Source organism: Brachyhypopomus gauderio, chromosome 12 (genome assembly GCF_052324685.1).
Source record: "Brachyhypopomus gauderio isolate BG-103 chromosome 12, BGAUD_0.2, whole genome shotgun sequence".
Taxonomy (NCBI): Eukaryota; Metazoa; Chordata; class Actinopteri; order Gymnotiformes; family Hypopomidae; genus Brachyhypopomus; species Brachyhypopomus gauderio.
Genome location: NC_135222.1, coordinates 21712957 through 21735693, shown reverse-complemented (window position 1 = coordinate 21735693; position 22737 = coordinate 21712957). Strand labels below are relative to the sequence as shown.

At 45.5% G+C, this 22737-nt stretch overlaps 1 protein-coding gene across 5 annotated transcripts in view; it reads left to right on the top strand.

Annotated features, from left to right (window-relative positions):
• atp11b (ATPase phospholipid transporting 11B) overlaps nucleotides 1-22737 on the top strand; it is a 41919-nt gene that overhangs the window by 3950 nt on the left and 15232 nt on the right. For all 5 annotated transcript variants that reach the window (XM_077023832.1, XM_077023829.1, XM_077023828.1 and 2 more), the window contains exons 2-19: nucleotides 4445-4561; nucleotides 4732-4821; nucleotides 6881-6961; nucleotides 7263-7370; nucleotides 7793-7921; nucleotides 9477-9580; nucleotides 9821-9868; nucleotides 10025-10089; nucleotides 10254-10335; nucleotides 10521-10671; nucleotides 11977-12174; nucleotides 12468-12626; nucleotides 12819-12994; nucleotides 13157-13225; nucleotides 13329-13402; nucleotides 16724-16827; nucleotides 18630-18811; nucleotides 20868-21071. In XM_077023832.1, the coding sequence (XP_076879947.1) occupies nucleotides 4445-4561; nucleotides 4732-4821; nucleotides 6881-6961; nucleotides 7263-7370; nucleotides 7793-7921; nucleotides 9477-9580; nucleotides 9821-9868; nucleotides 10025-10089; nucleotides 10254-10335; nucleotides 10521-10671; nucleotides 11977-12174; nucleotides 12468-12626; nucleotides 12819-12994; nucleotides 13157-13225; nucleotides 13329-13402; nucleotides 16724-16827; nucleotides 18630-18811; nucleotides 20868-21071 (2141 nt within the window). The remainder of the gene's footprint in view (nucleotides 1-4444; nucleotides 4562-4731; nucleotides 4822-6880; nucleotides 6962-7262; nucleotides 7371-7792; nucleotides 7922-9476; nucleotides 9581-9820; nucleotides 9869-10024; nucleotides 10090-10253; nucleotides 10336-10520; nucleotides 10672-11976; nucleotides 12175-12467; nucleotides 12627-12818; nucleotides 12995-13156; nucleotides 13226-13328; nucleotides 13403-16723; nucleotides 16828-18629; nucleotides 18812-20867; nucleotides 21072-22737) is intronic.

The window sequence follows — 22737 nt, the reverse complement described above, 5'->3', positions numbered from 1 at the left end:
AAATGATGTATTTATAATAGCACTCGCCCGAGACTGAGCTGAGAACGGACCGGCTACCTGTTGCCCACTCCCGTTGTCATAACTGCGTTATCAAATCCCAGAATGCAGTTCTGTTTGTCTGAATTCTTACAGCCTATGGTAATTCATGCGTTGCGTGATTTGAAGACTCCTGTGGTTTGGGGGGAGGTTGTGTAAGTCCTGAAGCACATTGGACATTCTTGCTCAGTAGCTAGCAGACACGTTTGAGACTCGCGTAGGCTACGTACAACGTGCACCAGACTTACTGTCTACTCTCTGCTCTCATAGATCTTCTGGAGTATTGTTTGCGTTATCACAGTGGTAAAAAAAAAATAGTCGTCTTGTCAGTTCATCTGTGTTTGTGTATATTTAGGCTTCAGGCACAGACATCCTAACCTAACAGGTTTTTTTGCTGTGGACTGTGTGTGTGATGTAAGAGCAGCAGTGTGGCTGAATGGTTCAGTGTGAGGATGCTGGTGTGTGGCTCCATGGGCGCCCGCTCGTACCTTTGGGCCAGTCGCTAATGGTTTGCTGGGGATCCAGGCGCTCTGCTTGGTAATGAAAGCCCGTCAGCCAGGCGGTGCATGCAAGCCGGGTTGAGAGCTGGCTCCACGCGGAGGTGACGCGGCGTCGGCGTTCTGACATGGATTTAGTGACTTAAAGGATTGATGTGTGAGCGCTGGTGCTGGTGGAGACGCCCAACAAAGATGTCTGAATCGCTCCTCTTTCACAAAGATTTTGGTTAGTATCGCAAGTTTTGCACAAAAAAAGGGGTTTTCCAGTAATGTGTGTTGAGTTATTAGGCTCCACTGGGCCTCCGTGTGTGTTCAGCAGGAGTGGTAGCTGGAAAGAGCTCAGCCTTAATCCAGCCATCTGTTAGAATTAGCAACTTTTATTTATTCAAGAACTGAACTGTTTTGCTGCCTAATGGTTCAACATGATGCCGATGTGAAGCAGATAAGAAGCTGTTGCCCTTATCATGCCTCGGTATAAAACAAGTGTGCTGTTCTCTGTATCACAGTCCATTCACATATTACTGCCCTGTTGTGTATTCTGCATTATTCTGTGGGAAGGGGGGTATTTTTATTTACATTTATTTAATAAACCTCCTTGTCTCAATTATTTATTGATTTATTGTATTTCATTATCTTTTTAATGTGTCTCACTTCAGTGCCTTCTTTAAAACCATTTCAGAGCTTTTTAAGAGCAGAAATGAGTGGTGAGCAAAGGGAGTCTGCAGGATACAGCAGACGCTGTAAATGGGACGCCCCACTGATACTGAAGCCATTGTTTCCTCTTTAATAGACCTGCCATGACACCAGAGCTCCTAGCAGCACAGACCTCCCCACATAGAGATGCTTGTGTGTTATTAGCAGTGCTGAAGCATGAATACCTTAGGGAAGGCGTTGTGTATTATAGACGTTTAGTTTATCATAAAAATAACTTTTTTGTTTGTTTTGCTTTTCAGTCATTGTGATGTAAAACCTGCACTTTTTGAGACAAGATGATTTAATTGCATGATTTGTGTCACTCGTTTTGACAGAACGTGTAAAACATGAAAGGATTTTATAATGTACTTAAGTAATCTAGTATGAGCACAGATCCCAAAACCAAAGACCAGGTTTTAGGTTTTACAAGAATAATCAGATGTAAGTAGTCTGTCTCATCCTAAGCTCTAATCATGTTGCTAAACAAGTTAGGAAACCTTGTTGTGCTGGAATACAATCCTGTTTTCTAGCAGTATGTAAACAGAGTTTAGGAATCTTCAGTGAGGACCACCAGTGATGGTGAGGTCCCTCCTCTGCAGATGGCTTTTGGGTTCTCTTGTAAATAAGTGCAGGGACATGCAAAATGCATGTAAAAGATGTTCAGCCCTGCTGTGATGTTCAAGTTCTTGTCGTTCTTGTGTTCCGTGTCCTTTGGTTTTAACACTTAACCATAACCGCTATAACTTAAAAGGTCCACAGATTGCGTTGTTACTCAGTAACACACACACACACACACACACACACACACACACACACACACACACACACACACCTTCATGTTGTCATCTTTGCTTCACTGCCATTGCTAAACCATTATCTTGAGGAAAGTGTGAGTAATGGCAGTAGACGTGCTGTATTTCACTGATATGCCCTTTGCTTATACATGAAGAAAGTCTTTTGTTTGAGTTCTCCTGAAAGTAATGCTGGCTTCTCACTGTGGTGGTGTGTTGGCCTCTGTCAGCCCACGTATTTATTTCCCACTAACTCTAACCATGTCAGTAAAATATGCCATTTCCTGAGAGAATCTCAGAGCAGATGTATAAATTACAGGGTTGTGGTTCTTCTCAGTCTGACAAGTACACAATTTTGGAAATGTTACGGAGATATCTGTCGCAGTAGAGTAATATGGAGTAAACCGTAGTGTGTGTGTGTGTGTGTGTGTGTGTGTGTGTGTGTGTGTGTGTGTGTGTGTGTGTGTACTACAAACACAAACGCTCCAACAGGAGGGCTGTTGGCAGTAGGGCTGGGTGACGTGGCCAGGGATCTTCATGTAGCAACACGAGCTGCGTTTCTCTGATTCAGGTCTCCACTACTGGTACCTGTCATACGACACCTCACACACTACAGTCATTTTTGTGAGGTGTCTCAGCCCAGCAAATATGAATATAAAGAGTTACTAGCATGTATGATGAACACTTACCATTTACCCGTTACATGTGACCCATTCATAAGGGGATATTTCATCATATTCAAATGAAAGAGAAGGCCTACCGTCAGCTGTATTGTGATTCCAGCCGCCGCCTGGTTGCTCCTGAGGTCTATTTGAAGGAGAACAGGATGAGTTGGTTTGAGCTGAACCTGAGATGTTCACTCTCCCCCAGATCACCGTGTTGCCCGCCGTGTCTCGGGTCTGGTGACATCATCACCTGGAAATGACGGAGACCTTCAAGGTTTCAGTTTCGTAAAAACAGCAGGGTTACATGCCCTGGACATCAGCCCAAAGCTATGATCTACTCGCCTTGAGAGATCTGTCATTTCAGTATCCTGAAAAGCAATATTTAAAAAAGCAGTATTGAAACACGGCTTATTATTCTAGTGAATGTGCACTAGTTCAGTTAGAGGAAAATGGTAATTTGCATTGTAACCCTGTTCCCATGCTGGGGGTACACCCTTAAGATCACAGGTGCACCCAAGATTTTACATCCTTAGAAGGGATGCCATATATCGCACAAACATGAAAAAACATGAGAGGTTAGAAAAATGTTCTTTCCTAGAAGTTTAATATGTTCCAGGAACGTGATTCCCACCCACTTTACGGCATGACTGACAAACTGCATCAGACTCTCGTGGGCTATAAATCAAAGGGCAGAGACACTAGTGGAATTCAATAGTAAGTGATTGGATAACTCTGAAGTGCTGTGGGTGAGAGCCTATTGTAATGAATTGTTCTGCTGTTCTCAATAAATAATGGCTGTTTTCAGACTGGCACACAAACGGATTCTTTTGTCTGAGGACAGTTAGCCTGTGGCTTTTCCTGTGGTAAAGGGATGTCATGACTTGTGGCAAAGGAGGACGCTTAGTCCTGTTCCTGGAACTGTGCTGTCCTAGAGAGACCGGTTCCATCTCCAGTCCAATATCTCTGCTTCCAATGTTCAGTTTCTTCACTCAAGGTCTTTCGCTGGAGCAAGTAGAGGTTGATTTGGGTTTGAGCCAGATGATTTTTTCAGGTTATTAGATCTGCTGGAATTTCTCTTTAGTGCGTTTTCATTCATTATCTCTTCACAAACGTAATCGCCTTCTGCCAGTATTTCTGTATCAATTTGGAGGCTGAAATTAAACGGACTAAACTGAAATTAGCTGAACTTTGCTTATTTGAGGGTTTTTTTTTTTTTTTTTTAGATATTAAGTCATGCTTTCAACAACAACCTTTTGAAAAGGTTAAATTAGTAATTACCATACTGCAATTACATATCAGAGGTCTGATTACTATTGATTGTATTTTTCCTTACGGTCTACAAAATGTATGTGGTGTGTCATGACTCGGGGTAGAGTAGCTCTTCAGTAAGAATAGCTCTTCAGTGCAGTACTTGGATGAAGCCCAGTTTAACAAAACTCTTGTCTTGTTAAATTTGCCCAGTTTGTGCTTTGTCAGACAGGAAGTTAAGCTGACCTTTCCTCTGTGAGCAAATGAGCCATTAGTGGTGCGGAGCTGCAGTCCATACAGCTCACTACATCAGTGCTTACCAGCTTAGGCTCCCATGGTTCCTGCTCTATGTAACAACGTAATTGTACGTTACCTGTTTCAAACGTGTGGAATCAAAGGTGTGCCAGCCAGTGGGGGTCTGTATGGGATCAGAGTAGGTCTCCGTGATCATGAATGCAAACGTATTTCGTTCACAGGGCGAGCTGTCACACACTGACCTGTTTATCTCTTGCAGGGCTTTGACCCTCCCCATCAAAGTGACACCAGGACTGTTTACATTGCAAACCGTTTCCCTCAGCATGGCCATTATGTTCCCCAGAGATTCGCAGATAACAGGATCATATCCTCCAAGGTAAGGTTGGGCAGTAGGGTTTGTGCCTTGGCTCCTGTTATAGTCTCTACGCCACAGCTACTCCACACAGCTATGAAGCTGTCACTGTTGTTGAGTCATGAGCGTTCTTCGCCATGGCCACGCCTGATGATCCAGTAGATCACTCGTTTAGCTCTGCGTTCCTTCTACAGTACACCATATGGAATTTCATCCCCAAGAATCTCTTCGAACAGTTCAGAAGAATAGCCAATTTCTACTTCCTTATCATCTTCCTTGTCCAGGTAAGATACCTGTGTGTTTTCCAAGGGCCCTCTGGGAATTTGGCACGTCTCACTCTGATTACTCTAGAACAGCATCAATATGCCATATATGTTCACCAATGCTTAGACTGTTGCTGTGCTTGTTGCCAATTCCCTAGCAAGCTCAGATTTATGTTTTTGCCCCCCAGTTGAATTATACAAGAATGATTTAAGGTTCTTTTCTCCTGGTACAGGCTGCTAACCTATGACCTCTGAAGACGTCATCTTTAACCTTTTATTTAATCATGGTGGTGCGCTCGAGTACGCCCCCTCTTTATCAAGGGTGTCCTGCTAGAGTAAGCTGTAGTGTCAGGTGCTTTGCACTTAAAGCAAAGCTAGTCATCCGTTGATTTTTACTTCAGGGTTGCTTTGAACCAGAACCATCATATGGTGTATTAGAGTGAGCAGTGCATATGACACCACCTGTAAAACAGCAAAGATTTTAGGACTTTAAATATATTAAAAATGAAATGCAGTTAAATGTGTTTGTATAAATCAGTATTGAATAAATCTGTGTATTCACAGCACAAACAGCAGGTTTTGTTCCTCTGATGTGGGTTGCTGCTGTTTTGCTTGTTTTTGTGTAATTGAGACAATGTGTGTAGATGAAGAAAACTGTGTCACTGAAGGTTGGGGTACATCAGTGGGTGGTTGGGGTACGTCGGTGGGTGGTGGGGGTACGTCGGTGGGTGGTTGGGGTACGTCGGTGGGTGGTTGGGGTACGTCGGTGGGTGGTTGGGGTACGTCGGTGGGTGGTGGGGGTACGTCGGTTGGTGGTTGGGGTACGTCGGTGGGTGGTTGGGGTACGTCGGTGGGTGGTGGGGGTACGTCGGGGGTGGTGGGGGTACGTCGGTGGGTGGGTGGGTGGTTGGGGTACGTCGGGGGTGGTGGGGGTACGTCGGTGGGTGGTTGGGGTACGTCGGTGGGTGAGGTACGTCGGTGGGTGGTTGGGGTACGTCGGTGGGTGGTTGGGGTACGTCGGTGGGTGGTGGGGGTACGTCGGGGGGTGGGGTACGTCGGTGGGTGGTTGGGGTACGTCGGTGGGTGAGGTACGTCGGTGGGTGGTTGGGGTACGTCGGTGGGTGGTTGGGGTACGTCGGTGGGTGGTGGGGGTACGTCAGTGGGTGAGGTACATCGGTGGGTGGTTGGGGTACGTCGGTGGGTGAGGTACATCGGTGGGTGGTGGGTGAGGTACGTCGGTGGGTGGTGGGGGTACGTCGGTGGGTGGTGGGTGAGGTACGTCGGTGGGTGGTGGGTGAGGTACGTCGGTGGGTGGTGGGTGAGGTACGTCGGTGGGTGGTTGGGGTACGTCGGTGGGTGGTGGGTGAGGTACGTCGGTGGGTGGTTGGGGTACGTCGGTGGGTGGTTGGGGTACGTCGGTGGGTGGTGGAGGTACGTCGGTGGGTGGTTGGGGTACGTCGGGGGTGGTGGGGGTACGTCGGTGGGTGGTTGGGGTACGTCGGTGGGTGAGGTACGTCGGTGGGTGGTTGGGGTACGTCGGTGGGTGGTTGGGGTACGTCGGTGGGTGGTTGGGGTACGTCGGTGGGTGGTTGGGGTACGTCAGTGGGTGAGGTACATCGGTGGGTGGTTGGGGTACATCGGTGGGTGGTGGGTGAGGTACGTCGGTGGGTGGTGGGGGTACGTCGGTGGGTGGTGGGTGAGGTACGTCGGTGGGTGGTGGGTGAGGTACGTCGGTGGGTGGTGGGTGAGGTACGTCGGTGGGTGGTGGGTGAGGTACGTCGGTGGGTGGTGGGTGAGGTACGTCGGTGGGTGGTTGGGGTACGTCGGTGGGTGGTGGGTGGGGTACGTCGGTGGGTGGTGGGTGAGGTACGTCGGTGGGTGGTTGGGGTACGTCGGTGGGTGGTTGGGGTACGTCGGTGGGTGGTTGGGGTACGTCGGTGGGTGGTTGGGGTACGTCGGTGGGTGGTTGGGGTACGTCGGTGGGTGGTTGGGGTACGTCGGTGGGTGGTGGGGGTACGTCGGTGGGTGGTGGGGGTACGTCGGTGGATGCCTCTTATTGCGGTACCTTTTTTTCCTGCAGTTAATGATAGATACACCCACTTCACCTGTGACAAGTGGACTTCCCCTCTTTTTTGTTATTACAGTGACTGCCATTAAACAGGTCAGTATTGTCTTTGTATTTATTGATTAATTCATTCTTTCATACATTATTTGTTGAGTTATATCCTTGCTTTTGTGGATGAGTTATCCACATAACCTATGTATGCTTCTCTGGACAAAACCTAAGAGACGGTTGTACTAATCTTAATTATTGCAGAGTTCTTACAAAAGTACATCATAAGAATATGTGTATCTATAACTAATTAAGTGTTGCGCACAGATATGTTTTGTGGTCTTGTGTTGCTGTGTCGTGTCATGGTGTTAAAGTTTCCTGGCGGTCTTAACTCACACCCCCACTGCAGGGCTATGAGGACTGGCTCAGACACAAAGCTGATAACGAGGTGAACGGTGCTCCCGTTTTGGTGGTCCGCAGCGGCAGCCTGGTGCAGACGCGATCCAAGAACATACGAGTGAGTTAGAACCTCAGGCCCGCACGTCCCCCGCTCTCTCCCAGCTCTCAGTGATATTGAAGAGAGAGCTCCAGAAATAATGCGTGTGGGTCTTAGCGTGGTGCACTAGTGGAGAACTCTCCCAGAATGTGTTTGAAGCGTCCGTTCAGCTGCAATGCCAGCGTGGTGATGGGGCTTGGCGCTGGCATGTTGAGTTTCACGAGCTGTTAACATTCTTCTCGCCGTTTCCCAGGTTGTTACTTTTTAATGGTTCCTTTTCACCACGGTTACTTCATTTCTAATTTCAGTCTAGTAACTGAATCATTTACGGCGTCTACTTAGGAACACGATTTACACGTTTTCTAAATAGTAAACTTTAAATGGGTAGTAAATAGTTCTCCTGAGTGAGGACCCCTCTGAGATCTCTGGCTCTCTGTCTGCAGGTGGGAGACATCGTAAGAGTGGCCAAAGATGAGACATTCCCCGCAGACCTCGTGCTGCTGTCGTCAGACAGAGCAGAGGGCACCTGTCATATCACCACCGCCAGTTTGGACGGCGAGACGAATCTGAAGGTCTGTGCCTCCCTCCTCTCTCCTGCAGCTCCTACCGGGCCGTCCCCACATCTCCCCGACCGTATCTAAATGGATCTCATTTCAATCAGGACTGGGCAATATATGAAACTCGATATTTTTTGAAAACTCAGCCCGGAAAACTTAATGGCCCGGATTCATAAAACTTGACAGAAACTACACCACAAAAAACATGAAATACAATATTTAATTCCTATTCATAAAGTTAGCATGGCATTACACCTGTACCCTGGGTGAAAGCCAGTCAAAATTAACATATAAATGAATCCATACATATTAAAAACTAATGCCAAGAGACAGATGACTGACAAACCTCTGTCATGACACCAGTGCTAAACTGAAAACTTTCAGTTGCATAAAAATGTAATGCACCTGTAACTTTCAGCAAACCTGGAACTGTTTGAGTTTCTATGAGTTGATGACTTCAGTACTTCTAAATCAAGGCATAGCAGCAAAATAGCATCTCCTCTCAAAAATAGCATTTTTAAAATTTGTCAGTTAGCTGAATGGGCACATGTGCAGACATTTGTTTAACACTTGTATGTGTGACCAAACACTGTTGGAGGAAAACTCGTCCAGTTGAATTCTTTCCGGGACGTTTACCAATCACAGCGGTTCAGGTCGTATTGTTTGCCGAGCTGTTTTATGAATTACAAACGTCATGCAACTGAGCGCAAAATGCAATAACACCTTATCACTCAGACATTAAAATATGCAAGAAAACCCACATTAAACACATGTGGATATGTGTTATGGCATTGCAGTGGTTGAATGAGGAAAGAGGTGTATATATATATATATATATATATATATATATATATATATATATATATATATATATATATATATATATATATATATATATATATATATATATATATTATATACACACACACACACACTGCTCAAAAAAATAAAGGGAACACTTAAACAACACAATGTAACTCCAAGTCATCCACACTTCGTGTTCAGATAGGAAGCAACACTGATTGTGAATCAATTTAAACTGCTCTTGTGCAAATGGAACAGACAACAGGTAGAAATGAGAGATTTTCAACTGATTTCAAAGATTTTTATTAATTGAGATCTAGGATGTGTTATTTTAGTGTTCCCTTTATTTTTTTGAGCTGTGTGTGTGTGTGTGTGTGTGTGTGTGTATATATATATATATATATATATATATATATATATATATATATATATATATATATATATAGTATTTTCTGTTATATTTCTGGAGCATTCCCTGATTCTTCTTGATGAAAGAGCTGATCTCAAATCAAAACAGCTGCAGCCATTTGTAGACTAGATTTGACACCTCGTGAGACATAATATTGCATTCATTACATATCATTGATGATATTGGTCATGGTGTTTTGTATGACACTATATCTGAAGTGCTTAAGTGTGAAGTCAAAGTCTGCATTTCATCACAGCTTCCCTGATGTGAGCTCACAGATCAGGAAGTCATTTCTGGCTGGTAATATCTGACTGCTTGGCCCTCTGTCTCTCTCTTGTGTGCGGCTCTTGCGTGCAGACCCACTTTGCCGTGCCGGAGACGGCCGTGTCTCAGTCTGGGCCCCAGCTGGAGGCCCTACAGGCCGTGGTGGAGTGCCAGCAGCCCGAGGCCGACCTGTACAGGTAACAGAAGTGTGGGAGGCCACCCCCATGCGCTCTGCTCCCCTCCACAACGCCACTCACTGCAGGACACTTCACACCCAGGCCCTTCTGCTCACCATAACAGGAGGCTTTATTGTAGAACAAAACTGACCGTCTGCAGGTGTGCTGTTGACCCAGGCTTTGCTCTGCTCTCTCTCTGTGTGTGTGTGTGTGTGTGTGTGTGTGTGTGTGTGTGTGTGTGTGTGTGTGTCCCACTTGCAGGTTTGTTGGTAGAATAACCGTTACACATCAGGGAGAAGAGATAGTGAGGTACGTTTGGAAATGTACACCCAAGATCAATTATGACACTGGAAGTTGTAAAATCACCTTTTTTTTTTTTGTTTATTTGTCAGAATATAATCTGGACAAATTGTGGACTTGGTATGTGGCTAGAATACCTGTCAGATTCTTTTGTTTTCCATCCAGACCTCTAGGTCCAGAAAACCTCTTGCTTCGAGGAGCACGACTCAAAAACACCAAAGAGATTTTTGGTGGGTATTGGTGTGATTGTTGCCTCCCTGAACGTGCTCTTCACGTGTAGCTGCAAACTCTCTGTACCCCTTCATTGCAATATCCTTTTGCCTCAGTTCGGTGTGGTGTAACTGCTATTTGGAGCTGTTGTGTCATGTTTGTCTGTGTGTTCCTCCTCTCTCAGGTGTGGCCATATACACGGGGATGGAATCAAAAATGGCCCTGAACTACAAATGCAAGTCACAGAAGCGTTCAGCGGTAGAAAAGTACGTGAGGGCTTTTTTGTTGTTGTTTTGAGTTTTTTAATTTTATTTATTTTTATTTTTTTTCCTTTCCACTTAATTTGTTTCATGGACATGTTTTAATCTCGCGTGGTCTTAGGTCGATGAACATGTTTTAATCTCGCGTGGTCTCAGGTCGATGAACATGTTTTAATCTCGTGTGGTCTCAGGTCGATGAACACGTTTCTCATCATCTATTTGGGCATCCTGCTTTTCGAGGCTGTCATCAGCACCATCTTAAAGTACGCCTGGCAGTCGGAGAACAAGTGGGACGAGCCCTTCTACAACCAGAAGACTGAGTTGGAGCGCAACAGCAGCAAAGTAAGAGCCCTTCACACCACCCTGCCTCCACCCTTCACACCACCCCGCCTCCACCCTGCCTCCACCCTTCACACCACCCTGCCTCCACCCTTCACACCACCCTGCCTCCACCCTTCACACCGCCGCTACACCCCACCTCCACACAGTCTCCACACCGCCTCCACCCACTAATACACGTATAAATAGAATATGCTGGAATGCAGAGCAGCTCCGTATAGGTGGACATGTGATTGATAGTTTTGTTTCAGGGTGTCCGCGGGGTCTTAAAAAGTATTAAAATTTAATACATTGATTTTGGAAAAAATTAAGCCCCTTAAAAAGTATTAAAAAGTCTTTAATCATGATTTTATGAGGTATTAAATTTTCGTTGGTATTTAACTTTGCCTAAACAATTTCACTGCAAAAAGTATGCATGAATGTATTTATTGTATTTACTGTATTTACTCTCTCACTCTCTCTACTGATCCCCCTCTCTCTCACTCTCGCTACTCATTCCCCTCTCTTGAGAGGTGCTGCCCAACACATAGACCCAACATGCCTGCGTCTGTTACAAAGACATAAAGAAAAACTCAGAGTTGATGCACACTGAAAAGAATTAGAATGCAGAACAAACTCATTGAGGCACATGTCATGAGTACCGTGTTCATTGTTTATTATTCACCATTTTGTTTATCCAAGTTGTCCTGGGTGATGAATAACTGAGAGTTATTATTCTTTGTTGGGACCTAAGTGATATTTGTTGATGATTAGAACCTACAGTGGCAATGAGGTCTTTTTGGAAGGTTTAAAACATCTTAAGAAGTTAGTGAAATTAACTTCAGTGTTTCTGCATATCCCCTGTTTGGTCTTGGACCTCACCCACTGCCCCTAAATAAATGTAAATGCTCACTGGCTAGTGCAGTATAAATCACTCATATATGCTGAGTGGAAGGAGGAGGAGTAGATTCTTTGTGTGTTTTTCTTTTTGAGATGGCAGGAACTTTTTATTATATTATGGGTGATTGCCTTGATTTCATATTTTCTGCCGTATGATCACGCCAGTCATGAGATGTACGTTTTTCTACGCGTTTATTCCAGCTGTGTGCCCAGACTCTCAGCCTTAAGAGCTGCACATGTTTAGATAAGGCAGAAAAGGGGGAGTGTGTGTAGTGGGTCTGGCAGCCTGCTCCCTTCTGCGTCTCAGCATCACTGCTGCCTGCACTTCCCCTCATGTTTATTTGAGAAGACCTCAAGGGTGTGTGTCTGTGTGTGTCTGTGTGTGTCTGTGTGTGTGTGTGTGTGTGTGTGTGTGTTTTTACTTTTCAGATTCTGAAGTTTATCTCTGACTTCCTGGCCTTTCTGGTCCTCTACAATTTCATCATCCCAATTTCACTTTACGTCACCGTGGAGATGCAGAAGTTTCTGGGCTCTTTCTTCATTGGTTGGGACCTGGACCTGTACCATGAGGAGAGTGACCAAAGGGCCCAAGTCAACACCTCCGACCTCAATGAAGAGCTGGGCCAGGTGTGTGTGTGTGTGTGTGTCTGTGTGTGTGTCTGTCTGTGTGTGTCTGTCTGTGTGTGTCTGTGTGTGTGTGTCTGTGTGTGTGTGTCTGTGTGTGTGTGTCTGTGTGTGTGTGTGTGTGTGTCTGTCTGTCTGTGTGTGTGTGTGTGTGTGTGTGTCTGTGTGTGTGTCTGTGTGTGTGTGTCTGTGTGTGTGTTGTATGATGTAAAGGTGTAAACAGACAGGTGGTGGTTGTTTGTAATGCCCTGTTTCCATGTGTTGTCTGTGATGAACTAACGTCTGATGTGTTCTAGGTGGAGTATGTCTTCACAGACAAGACCGGCACTTTGACTGAAAACGAGATGCAGTTCCGGGAGTGCTCCATCAACGGCATCAAATATCAGGAGATCAACGGCAAACTGGTCCCGGAGGGCCTGACCGATGACACGCCAGACGGCTCCGCTCCTCACCTGGTGAGATGTAGTGCACTAGGAGATCAGAACTACCAAGGCCGTATTCTACAGAAATGTAGGAAAACGGCTGAAGCATTTCTGTGTGACGTGTGTGACGTGTGTGACGTGTGTGTGTGTGTGTGTGTGTGTGTGTGTGTGTGTGTGTGTGTGTGTGTGTGTGTGTGTGTGTGTGTGTGTGTGTGTGTGTCTCAGAGCAGGGAGGAGGAGCTGTTCCTGAAAGCTGTCTCTCTGTGCCACACGGTGCAGATCAGCTATGATCAGCCAGATAGCGTCGGTGACCCCTTCTCCCACGCCAACGGCTTCACCTCCCAGATGGAGTACTACGCCTCCTCCCCTGACGAGAAGGCCCTGGTGGAGGCCACCAGGAGGTGGGAGTGAGGCCTGGCGCCCCGGCCTTCCCCACGCTGCAGCACACACACGTGTTATGGGCTTCATTCTGCTGTGTATTTGGTTTACAATGTTCTTAAGTCAACATGTTTGAAATGATGGCCTTTCCTGACCATGCGTGTGCTCGTGTCGTTGTGTTGCAGAATGGGTGTGACCTTCACCGGAGTCAGTGGAGAAACCATGGAGGTCAAAACATTCGGCAAATCAGAAAAGTGAGTTAAAAAATTTCTTATAAGTTTGTGGGAGGTCATTTCAGATTTCAGTAAGAAGGTCTACGCTTCACTTTTATTATTACCTGTTTTACCTGATTTACAGGTATAAACTCCTTCATGTGTTGGAGTTTGATGCAAACCGACGGCGAATGAGTGTAATCCTGCAGACTCCATCAGGTAGGTGTGCCACATACACACCTCATATTTACTACACTAGCATCACCTTGAAGAGTTTGCTAATAACCCTAAAGATTCCTATAGCAGGCATGAAAATCTGTCACCTTTCGGCGAAATTCGCCGTTTTGAAGTTGAAAAGGGTGACCTACGTGTGTAGATCCGATGAGTTTTTTGTTGGGGGGGGGGGGGGGGTCGGGAGATTATATTTTAATTATCATATTGACTTAATTAGCAAACAGAGCACTTCCGAAATTGGCTATTTCAATGACAGTGGACAGCAGTTTCCGCCCAGAACCTTCATAGAGGCCAAATAGCGTTTCAATCATACGAACGTTCTTCATTCATGTTATTCATTTACTGCTAAGCGGGACGAGAAGCAGGACCTAGTGCTACACCGGGGACAAGGCAGAATAGTGTACATTTACCACTACATTTACCAGATCGTACATTTACCACTACATTTACCACATCGTACATTTACCACTACATTTACCACATCGTACATTTACCACTACATTTACCACATCGTACATTTACCACTACATTTACCACATCGTACATTTACCACTACATTTACCACATCGTACATTTACCACTACATTTACCACATCGTACATTTACCACTACATTTACCAGATCGTACATTTACCACTACATTTACCAGATCGTACATTTACCACTACATTTACCAGATCGTACATTTACCACTACATTTACCACATCGTACATTTACCACTACATTTACCACATCGTACATATACCACTACATTTACCACATCGTACATTTACCACTACATTTACCAGATCGTACATTTACCACTACATTTACCAGATCGTACATTTACCACTATATTTACCAGATCGTACATATACCACTACATTTACCAGATCGTACATTTACCACCACATTTACCACATCGTACATATACCACCACATTTACCACATCGTACATATACCACTACATTTACCAGATCGTACATTTACCACTACATTTACCAGATCGTACATTTACCACTACATTTACCACATCGTACATATACCACTACATTTACCAGATCGTACATTTACCGCCACATTTACCACATCGTACATATACCACTACATTTACCAGATCGTACATTTACCACTACATTTACCAGATCGTACATTTACCACTACATTTACCAGATCGTACATTTACCACTACATTTACCAGATCGTACATTTACCACTACATTTACCAGATCGTACATTTACCACTATATTTACCAGATCGTACATATACCACTACATTTACCAGATCGTACATTTACCACCACATTTACCAGATCGTACATATACCACTACATTTACCACATCGTACATATACCACTACATTTACCAGATCGTACATTTACCACTACATTTACCAGATCGTACATTTACCACTACATTTACCACATCGTACATATACCACTACATTTACCACATCGTACATTTACCACTACATTTACCAGATCGTACAATCACCACTACATTTACCAGATCATACATTTACCACTACATTTACCAGATCGTACATTTACCACTACATTTACCAGATCGTACATTTACCACTACATTTACCAGATCGTACATTTACCACTACATTTACCAGATCGTACATTTACCACTACATTTACCAGATCGTACATTTACCACTACATTTACCAGATCGTACATTTACCACTACATTTACCAGATCGTACATTTACCACTACATTTACCAGATCGTACATTTACCACTACATTTACCAGATCGTACATTTACCACTACATTTACCAGATCGTACATTTACCACTACATTTACCAGATCGTACATTTACCACTACATTTACCAGATCGTACATTTACCACTACATTTACCAGATCGTACATTTACCACTACATTTACCAGATCGTACATTTACCACTACATTTACCAGATCGTACATTTACCACTACATTTACCAGATCGTACATTTACCACTACATTTACCAGATCGTACATTTACCACTACATTTACCAGAGCGTACATTTACCACTACATTTACCAGAGCGTACATTTACCACTACATTTACCAGAGCGTACATTTTCCACTGCATTTACCAGAGCGTACATTTTCCACTGCATTTACCAGAGCGTACATTTACCACTACATTTACCAGATCGTACATTTACCACTACATTTACCAGATCGTACATTTACCACTACATTTATCAGATCGTACATTTACCACTACATTTACCAGATCGTACATTTTTAATTGGGTGGATTTAATTGGGTTATTAATGGTTTCAATCGTTTTCATATTTTGCGGTAAAACAAAGTTACTGCCGTTCGCTACAGCGTTGAACACTGTCAGATCTAACCACAAGCTCTTGTGATAATAGGCCCATCTATCTACCTATTTAAGTTCGCGTCAACCCCGTGTAGTTAACGGTGACATAAAATAAGAAACAAGATTTTTTTCTAGTGTGTCTGTAGTTGTAACTGGTGAATGACGTGTGAGGATCACATTCGCACCAGGGCTGAAAAGGTTGAAGATGAAGTTGTAAACTCTTGTCGTTTGAGTCTACCCTGTGCTTTAGCTCATGTTAGAAAATAAAAACACGTAAACCTGGTATTTTTACAATAATTTTCGCTGCTGATGTATGTATTGGTTCATTAAGACGTAATGGTTTTGACTGATCCATCCGGAATGGCGAAAGCGGTTTCTTGCGTTTACGGATTGCGTTTACATTGAATCCATTGACATGACAGTCAAAAAAAATTTTTTTATGGATTTTACTATATTTTACGGAGCCCGTAAGGTGACATCATGTAAAAAATAAATAAATAACGTGTGGCCACGACTTATTAACGCGTGGGAACGAGATACTAACGTCGCCTTTCACACGCGGCAACAAAGTTTATTTTTTCACAGCAAAGCAAGCAGATCCCAGGAATGTTCGCAAACTGACTGCCCAAGGAAGGTAAACCTGGCCTTATATAAAGTAATACTTAATTATCTTGTTCGCACGCGTTAGTAAGTCGTTCGCATGCGTTAGTAAGTCGTGGCCACGCGTTATTATATTTTTTACATGACGTCACCTTACGAGCTCCGTAATATTTGGCATCACCTGTCGCTGTATCCCCGTACACCAGCAGCCACCCCCAACACCCCCCCCCTCGCAGTATACCCATGTCACATGTCAACGCCCCGTCGCCGTATCCCCATGACGTCACATGCCCCGCCCCCCGGTCTTCTCACCTTTTTAACCCCTGACCCATTTTCATGCCTGCTATAGAGTTTACAATGAGCCAGAAATCAATTAGCTAATGACCTGCTGTCTGACAGGGGAGAAGGTGTTGTTCTCTAAAGGGGCGGAGTCTGCTATTCTTCCCTACGCTAAGAGTGGCGAGATTGAGAAGACGAGGGTGCACGTGGACGAGTTTGCTCTGGTAAGAGACTAGATGGTGTGTGTAGTCTGTGGTGTGTGTAGTCTGTGGTGTGTGTAGTCTGTGCAGGGCAGCGCGGTTCTGAGAGCCTGCACAGGAAAATCTAAGGAAAGCAAGATAATCTGGGATATACACTATATTGCCAAAAGTATTTGCTCACCCATCCAGATGATCAGATTCGGGTGTTTCAATCACTTCGTTGCTCCTAAATATTCCACAGTCAACTGTATTATAAGAAAATGGAAGTGTTTGGGAACGACCAGCTCTGTCACGACGTGGTAGGTCACGTAAAAACTGAGCGGGATCAGTGGATGATGAAAAGCGCATAGTGTGAAGAGGTCACTAACTTTCTGCAGTAAATCACTACAGACATCCAAACTTCATGTGGCCTTCAGATTAGCTCAAGAACAGTGTGCAGAGAGCTTCATGGAGTGGGTCTCCATGGTCGAGCAGCTGAATCCAAGCCATACATCACCAAGTGCAACGCAAAGTGTCAGATGCTCTAGAGTCCAGTGGCAGCGCGTGCTCTGGAGAGATGAATCGCACTTCTCCATCTGGCAGTTTGATGGACAAGTCTGGGTTTGGCAGTTGCCGGGAGAATGGTACTTGTCTGACTGCATTATACCAAGTGTAAAGTTTGGTGGAGGGGGGTTTATGGTGTGGGGTTGTTTTTCAGGAGCTGGGCTTGGCCCCTTAGTTCCAGTGAAAGGAACTCTGAATGCTTCAGCATACCAAAACTTTTTGCACAATTCCTTTGTGGGAACAGTTTGGAGCTGGCCCCTTTCTCTTCTAACATGACTGTGCACAAAGGTCCATAAAGACATGGATGGCAGAGTCTGGTGTGGATGAACTTGACTGGCCTCCACAGAGTCCTGACCTGAACCCGATAGAACACCTTTAGGATGAATTGTGGAGCGGAGACTGAGAGCCAGGCCTTCTCGTCCAACATCAGTATGTGACCTCACAAATGCGTTTCTGGAAGAATGGTCAAAAATCCCCATAAACACTCCTAAACCTTTTGGACAGCCTTTCCAGAAGAGTTGAAGCTGTTCTAGCTGTAAAGGGTGGACCAACATCATATTGAACCCTGTGGATTAGTAATGGGATGTCACTTAAGCTCATATGTGAGTCACAGAAGGTGAGCGAATACTTTTGGCAATATAGTGTATGTTGATTTGTGACAGACATACATGCTCCACTTGGTACCACAGAAATACGAGAAACACTACTCACCCAGTTTGATTTTAGGGCTGGTCTTTGAAAATGGTCACAGCGAGCATGACATTAATACTCACTCAGGGATGGAGTCGAGTGTGGGAACCCTAATGGTGGCCAGTCTTTCTCAAGACTAAATTAGTCTTAGTGCCCAGTTGAGCTGCAGTTTGCATCTCGGTGCGTTTCTGTGTGAATCTGAAATAAAGGCTGAGCTGGTGCTGATGCTAAAGACAGCGGTGCTGTGCTGTCTGTCTGCACCGTTGACATTATACCAAGCTCAGTATTAGAAGAGCAGACCAAAGACACTCCCATACAGATGGCCCAGTCCACCCACAGCACACCTTTACACAAACACACAGATTCATGCAGCAACTTTTCCCTCAGCAGTGCTGTAAGGGGCGACTCTCTAAAGACCAGTACTGATAATCCTGCCGTCTTGAGCGGTGCTCAATGATGTTGTTGTTTCCTCTGAGTTAATGGTCTCTGTCTATAGACTACGTCATTATAGAAGTAGGTGAGATTCTACAATACAAGTGTGAGTGAAGCGCTCTGAAGTCTCTGTTCTTCCCCTGTCTTTCTGGCGCCTCTAGAAGGGTCTGCGGACGCTGGTGGTGGCCTACAGGCTCTTCAGCGTGGAGGAGTATAAGGAGGTGGAGCGTCGGATCCACGAGGCACGCACCGCCCTGCAGCAGAGGGAGGAGCGGCTCGCCAACACCTTCAACTTCATCGAGAAGGACCTGGAGGTGCTGGGAGCCACTGGTGTGGAGGACAAGTGAGTGGGTGCCCACGCCGGCCTGCACGGGCTGCTCTGGGTTCCTGCCCGGGCTGCTCTGGGTTCCTGCCGGGCTGCTCTGGGTTCCTACACAGCACCATGTGGTTCAGCCTTATGGGGATCTGCATATGTGGGTGGAGGAGTTGCTAGCTCCAACTTGAAAGAATCGTTTGTAGGTTTCTGACATGTGCTCTCAGTGTGTGTGTGTGTGTGTGTGTGTGTGTGTGTGTGTGTGTGTGTGTGTGTGTGTGTCCACGATTTCGACTGAGTCGCCAGTCGGCTGGCTTTGGGTTCTGATTAGGTCAATTCCCCACACAGGCACTTGTGTAATCATGCAGCAGTTATCTTAAGACCACTTCTCTCTCTCTTTCTCTCACTCTTTCTCTCACTCTTTCTCTCACTCTCGCTCTTTCTCTCACTCTTTCTCTCACTCTTTCTCTCTCTCTTTCTCTCACTCTCGCTCTTTCTCTTGCTCTTTCTCTCACTCTTTCTCTCGCTCTTTCTCTCACTCTTTCTCTCACTCTCACTCTTTCTCTCACTCTCTTTCTCTCACTCTCACTCTTTCTCTCACTCTCACTCTTTCTCTCACTCTCTTTCTCACTCTCGCTCTTTCTTTCTCTCTCCCACTTGTCTGTCTTGTCTGTCTCTCTCCCTCCCTCTCTGTCTCTATCTCTGTCTCTCTCACTCACTCACTCACTCACTCACTCACTCACACACACACACACACACACACACACACACACACACACCATTCTCCTCTAACACCAGCCCAGTACTGAGAAGCGTAGACTAGTCGAGCAGAGACAGATGAATCACCCTGACCCTGACGGGCCTCTGTCCACCGTAGCTGTCCACACCTCTTCAGCCGCCTCTCTGTAATCGCACTGATCAGCCTGTCGTTTTGAGCTGGACAAAGTGGAGTCACACACCATCAAAGTAATGATGCAGCCAAGGCCCGGGGTCCTGTAGCCACCTGCTGCCAGCTGCCCTCGGGCCTCCAGACCTGCTGTGCTGAGGATCTGACGTCCTGGTTGGCTCTGAAACATTGTGAATGTGGGACACACAGCATCACAGTTATGAATGGTTTCCCTCCCTTACATCATCATGATAATTAGATGTGTTAAACGGTAAACAGCTCTATGTCCTGGGAGGCTAGATTTCAGTGCCTCTGTTGTAAGCCTCAGTCATGTTATAGTGCGTAAAGTAGTGAGATGAAGCACGGTTGGTAAACACTGGCACAATGCCGTCTGAGTGGGTCCTCCGTGTGCAGCCCTGCTCTATAAACACCCCCCCCCCCCCCCCCCCCCAGAGCCTGCAGTGATGTGAGCTCGTGTCGTGCGCCCCGCTCTTTGCTCTGTGCTTTGTTAAGTCCTCCCTGTGCTACAAAAGCAGCAGCTTTCATCTGCCCCACAGAAAACATAGTCATGAAAAGAGTCCCCGTGGAATTCAAGAAGCCATTAATCCTCGCAGCGCCAGCCTGAGCGCTTCCACGGGTCCCTGTCGTAGTGCGGCTGCCTGGTGAAGAACTCTATTACCCTGAAATGTGTGGAGATTTGAGCTGCTGAGCGCAGTATCGGAAATGGGGCTGGGGAAACACAGGGAGCTTCCCACTGTCCAGCAGCACTAGAAGAAGAAGAAGGTCTGGCTGGCCTGTGGGGACACGCCTATTCGACTCCTACCTGAGACCCAACGTCCACGTCGGAGGGACTGTGACTGCTCGCTCTAGAAATAGAACTTTAAATATGGACTTATACCCACCCAATGGAGGATGGGTTCCCTTTTGAGTCTTGGTCCTCCCAAGGTTTCTTCCTAATCCCTGCCACTGTCACTCCTGGCTTGCTCATTAGAGAGCTGGACCCATGCGCTTGTAAAGCTGTGTTGTAAAAAGCACTATATAAATAAATTTGACTTGACTGTCCTTGGCAAATGTGCTAGCAGGCACGTCTGAGGGGTTTTACTAGAGTGTAAGCACTGTAGTCTGGGTGTTCTTGGCTCTGTAGTTAAACTAGGAAGAGTGTGACTACAACTGTGTGTGTGTGTGTGTGTGTGCGTCTAGGCTACAGGAGAAGGTTCAGGAGACGATCGAGGCCCTGCGTCTGGCGGGGATCAAGGTGTGGGTGTTGACGGGTGACAAGCACGAGACGGCGGTCAGCGTGAGTCTGTCCTGCGGTCACTTCCACCGCACCATGAACACCTTGGAGCTGGTGCAGCAGAAGACGGATCACGAGTGTGCCGAGCAGCTCCGCAGACTCTCACGCAGGTGAGCACACACTACCTCTCCACCTCTCTGTCCTACGTCACTCCCCCTGCACATTCACTCACCTCTCTCTCTCACACACACACACACACACACACACACACACCTCCCCCCTTCATTTCCTTATTTCTGGTCTAACTGGAATGGTTAGAATTTTGCGAAATGTCACTTCCCTCCCCTTCCTTCAAGGTTAGCGTTGCACCACAGTCAATTCTTTGGATAAATCCAGTTTATCTATTTATTTATTTAATTTATTTATTTGTAACAAGCACTAGGGACTACGGGGACTTAATTAATAATGGTACTTTCTGTTGGAAACATTCAGTGTTGCCCCTGAATGCATGTATTCCCTCTCTCTGTCCCTTTCTCGTTTATTCCCTCTCTCTATCCCTTTCTCGTTTATTCCCTCTCTCTATCCCTTTCTTGTTTATTCCCTCTCTCTATCCCTTTCTCGTTTATTCCCTCTCTGTCCCTTTCTCGTTTATTCCCCCTCTCTATCCCTTTCTCATTTATTCCCTCTCTCTATCCCTTTCTCGTTTATTCCCTCTCTCTATACCTTTCTTGTTTTTTCCCTCCTCTATCCCTTTCTCGTTTATTCCCCCTCTCTATCCCTTTCTCATTTATTCCCTCTCTCTATCCCTTTTTTGTTTATTCCCTCTCTATCCCTTTCTCGTTTATTCCCTCTCTCTATACCTTTCTTGTTTTTTCCCTCCTCTATCCCTTTCTCGTTTATTCCCTCTCTCTATCCCTTTCTCGTTTATTCCCTCTCTCTATACCTTTCTTGTTTATTCCCTCTCTCTATCCCTTTCTCGTTTATTCCCTCTCTGTCCCTTTCTCATTTATTCCCCCTCTCTATCCCTTTCTCATTTATTCCCTCTCTCTATCCCTTTCTCGTTTATTCCCTCTCTCTATACCTTTCTTGTTTTTTCCCTCCTCTATCCCTTTCTCGTTTATTCCCCCTCTCTATCCCTTTCTCATTTATTCCCTCTCTATCCCTTTCTCGTTTATTCCCTCTCTCTATCCCTTTCTCGTTTATTCCCTCTCTCTATCCCTTTCTTGTTTTTTCCCTCCTCTATCCCTTTCTCGTTTATTCCCTCTCTCTATCCCTTTCTCGTTTATTCCCTCTCTCTATACCTTTCTCGTTTATTCCCTCTCTCTATCCCTTTCTCGTTTATTCCCTCTCTCTATCCCTTTCTCGTTTATTCCCTCTCTCTATCCCTTTCTCGTTTATTCCCTCTCTCTATACCTTTCTCGTTTATTCCCTCTCTCTATCCCTTTCTCGTTTATTCCCTCTCTATCCCTTTCTCGTTTATTCCCTCTCTCTATCCCTTTCTCGTTTATTCCCTCTCTCTATCCCTTTCTCGTTTATTCCCTCTCTCTATACCTTTCTCGTTTATTCCCTCTCTCTATCCCTTTCTCGTTTATTCCCTCTCTCTATACCTTTCTCGTTTATTCCCTCTCTCTATCCCTTTCTCGTTTATTCCCTCTCTCTATCCCTTTCTCGTTTATTCCCTCTCTCTATCCCTTTCTCGTTTATTCCCTCTCTCTCTCCCCTCTTCAGTTCTTTCATTCTCCCTCCCGTTCTTAATTAGATTCCTCTCTGTAATTGGCTGACAGTCAGACCCAAGAGAACCCAAACCAGAACCTCTCTCCTCCCCTCACTGTCTGT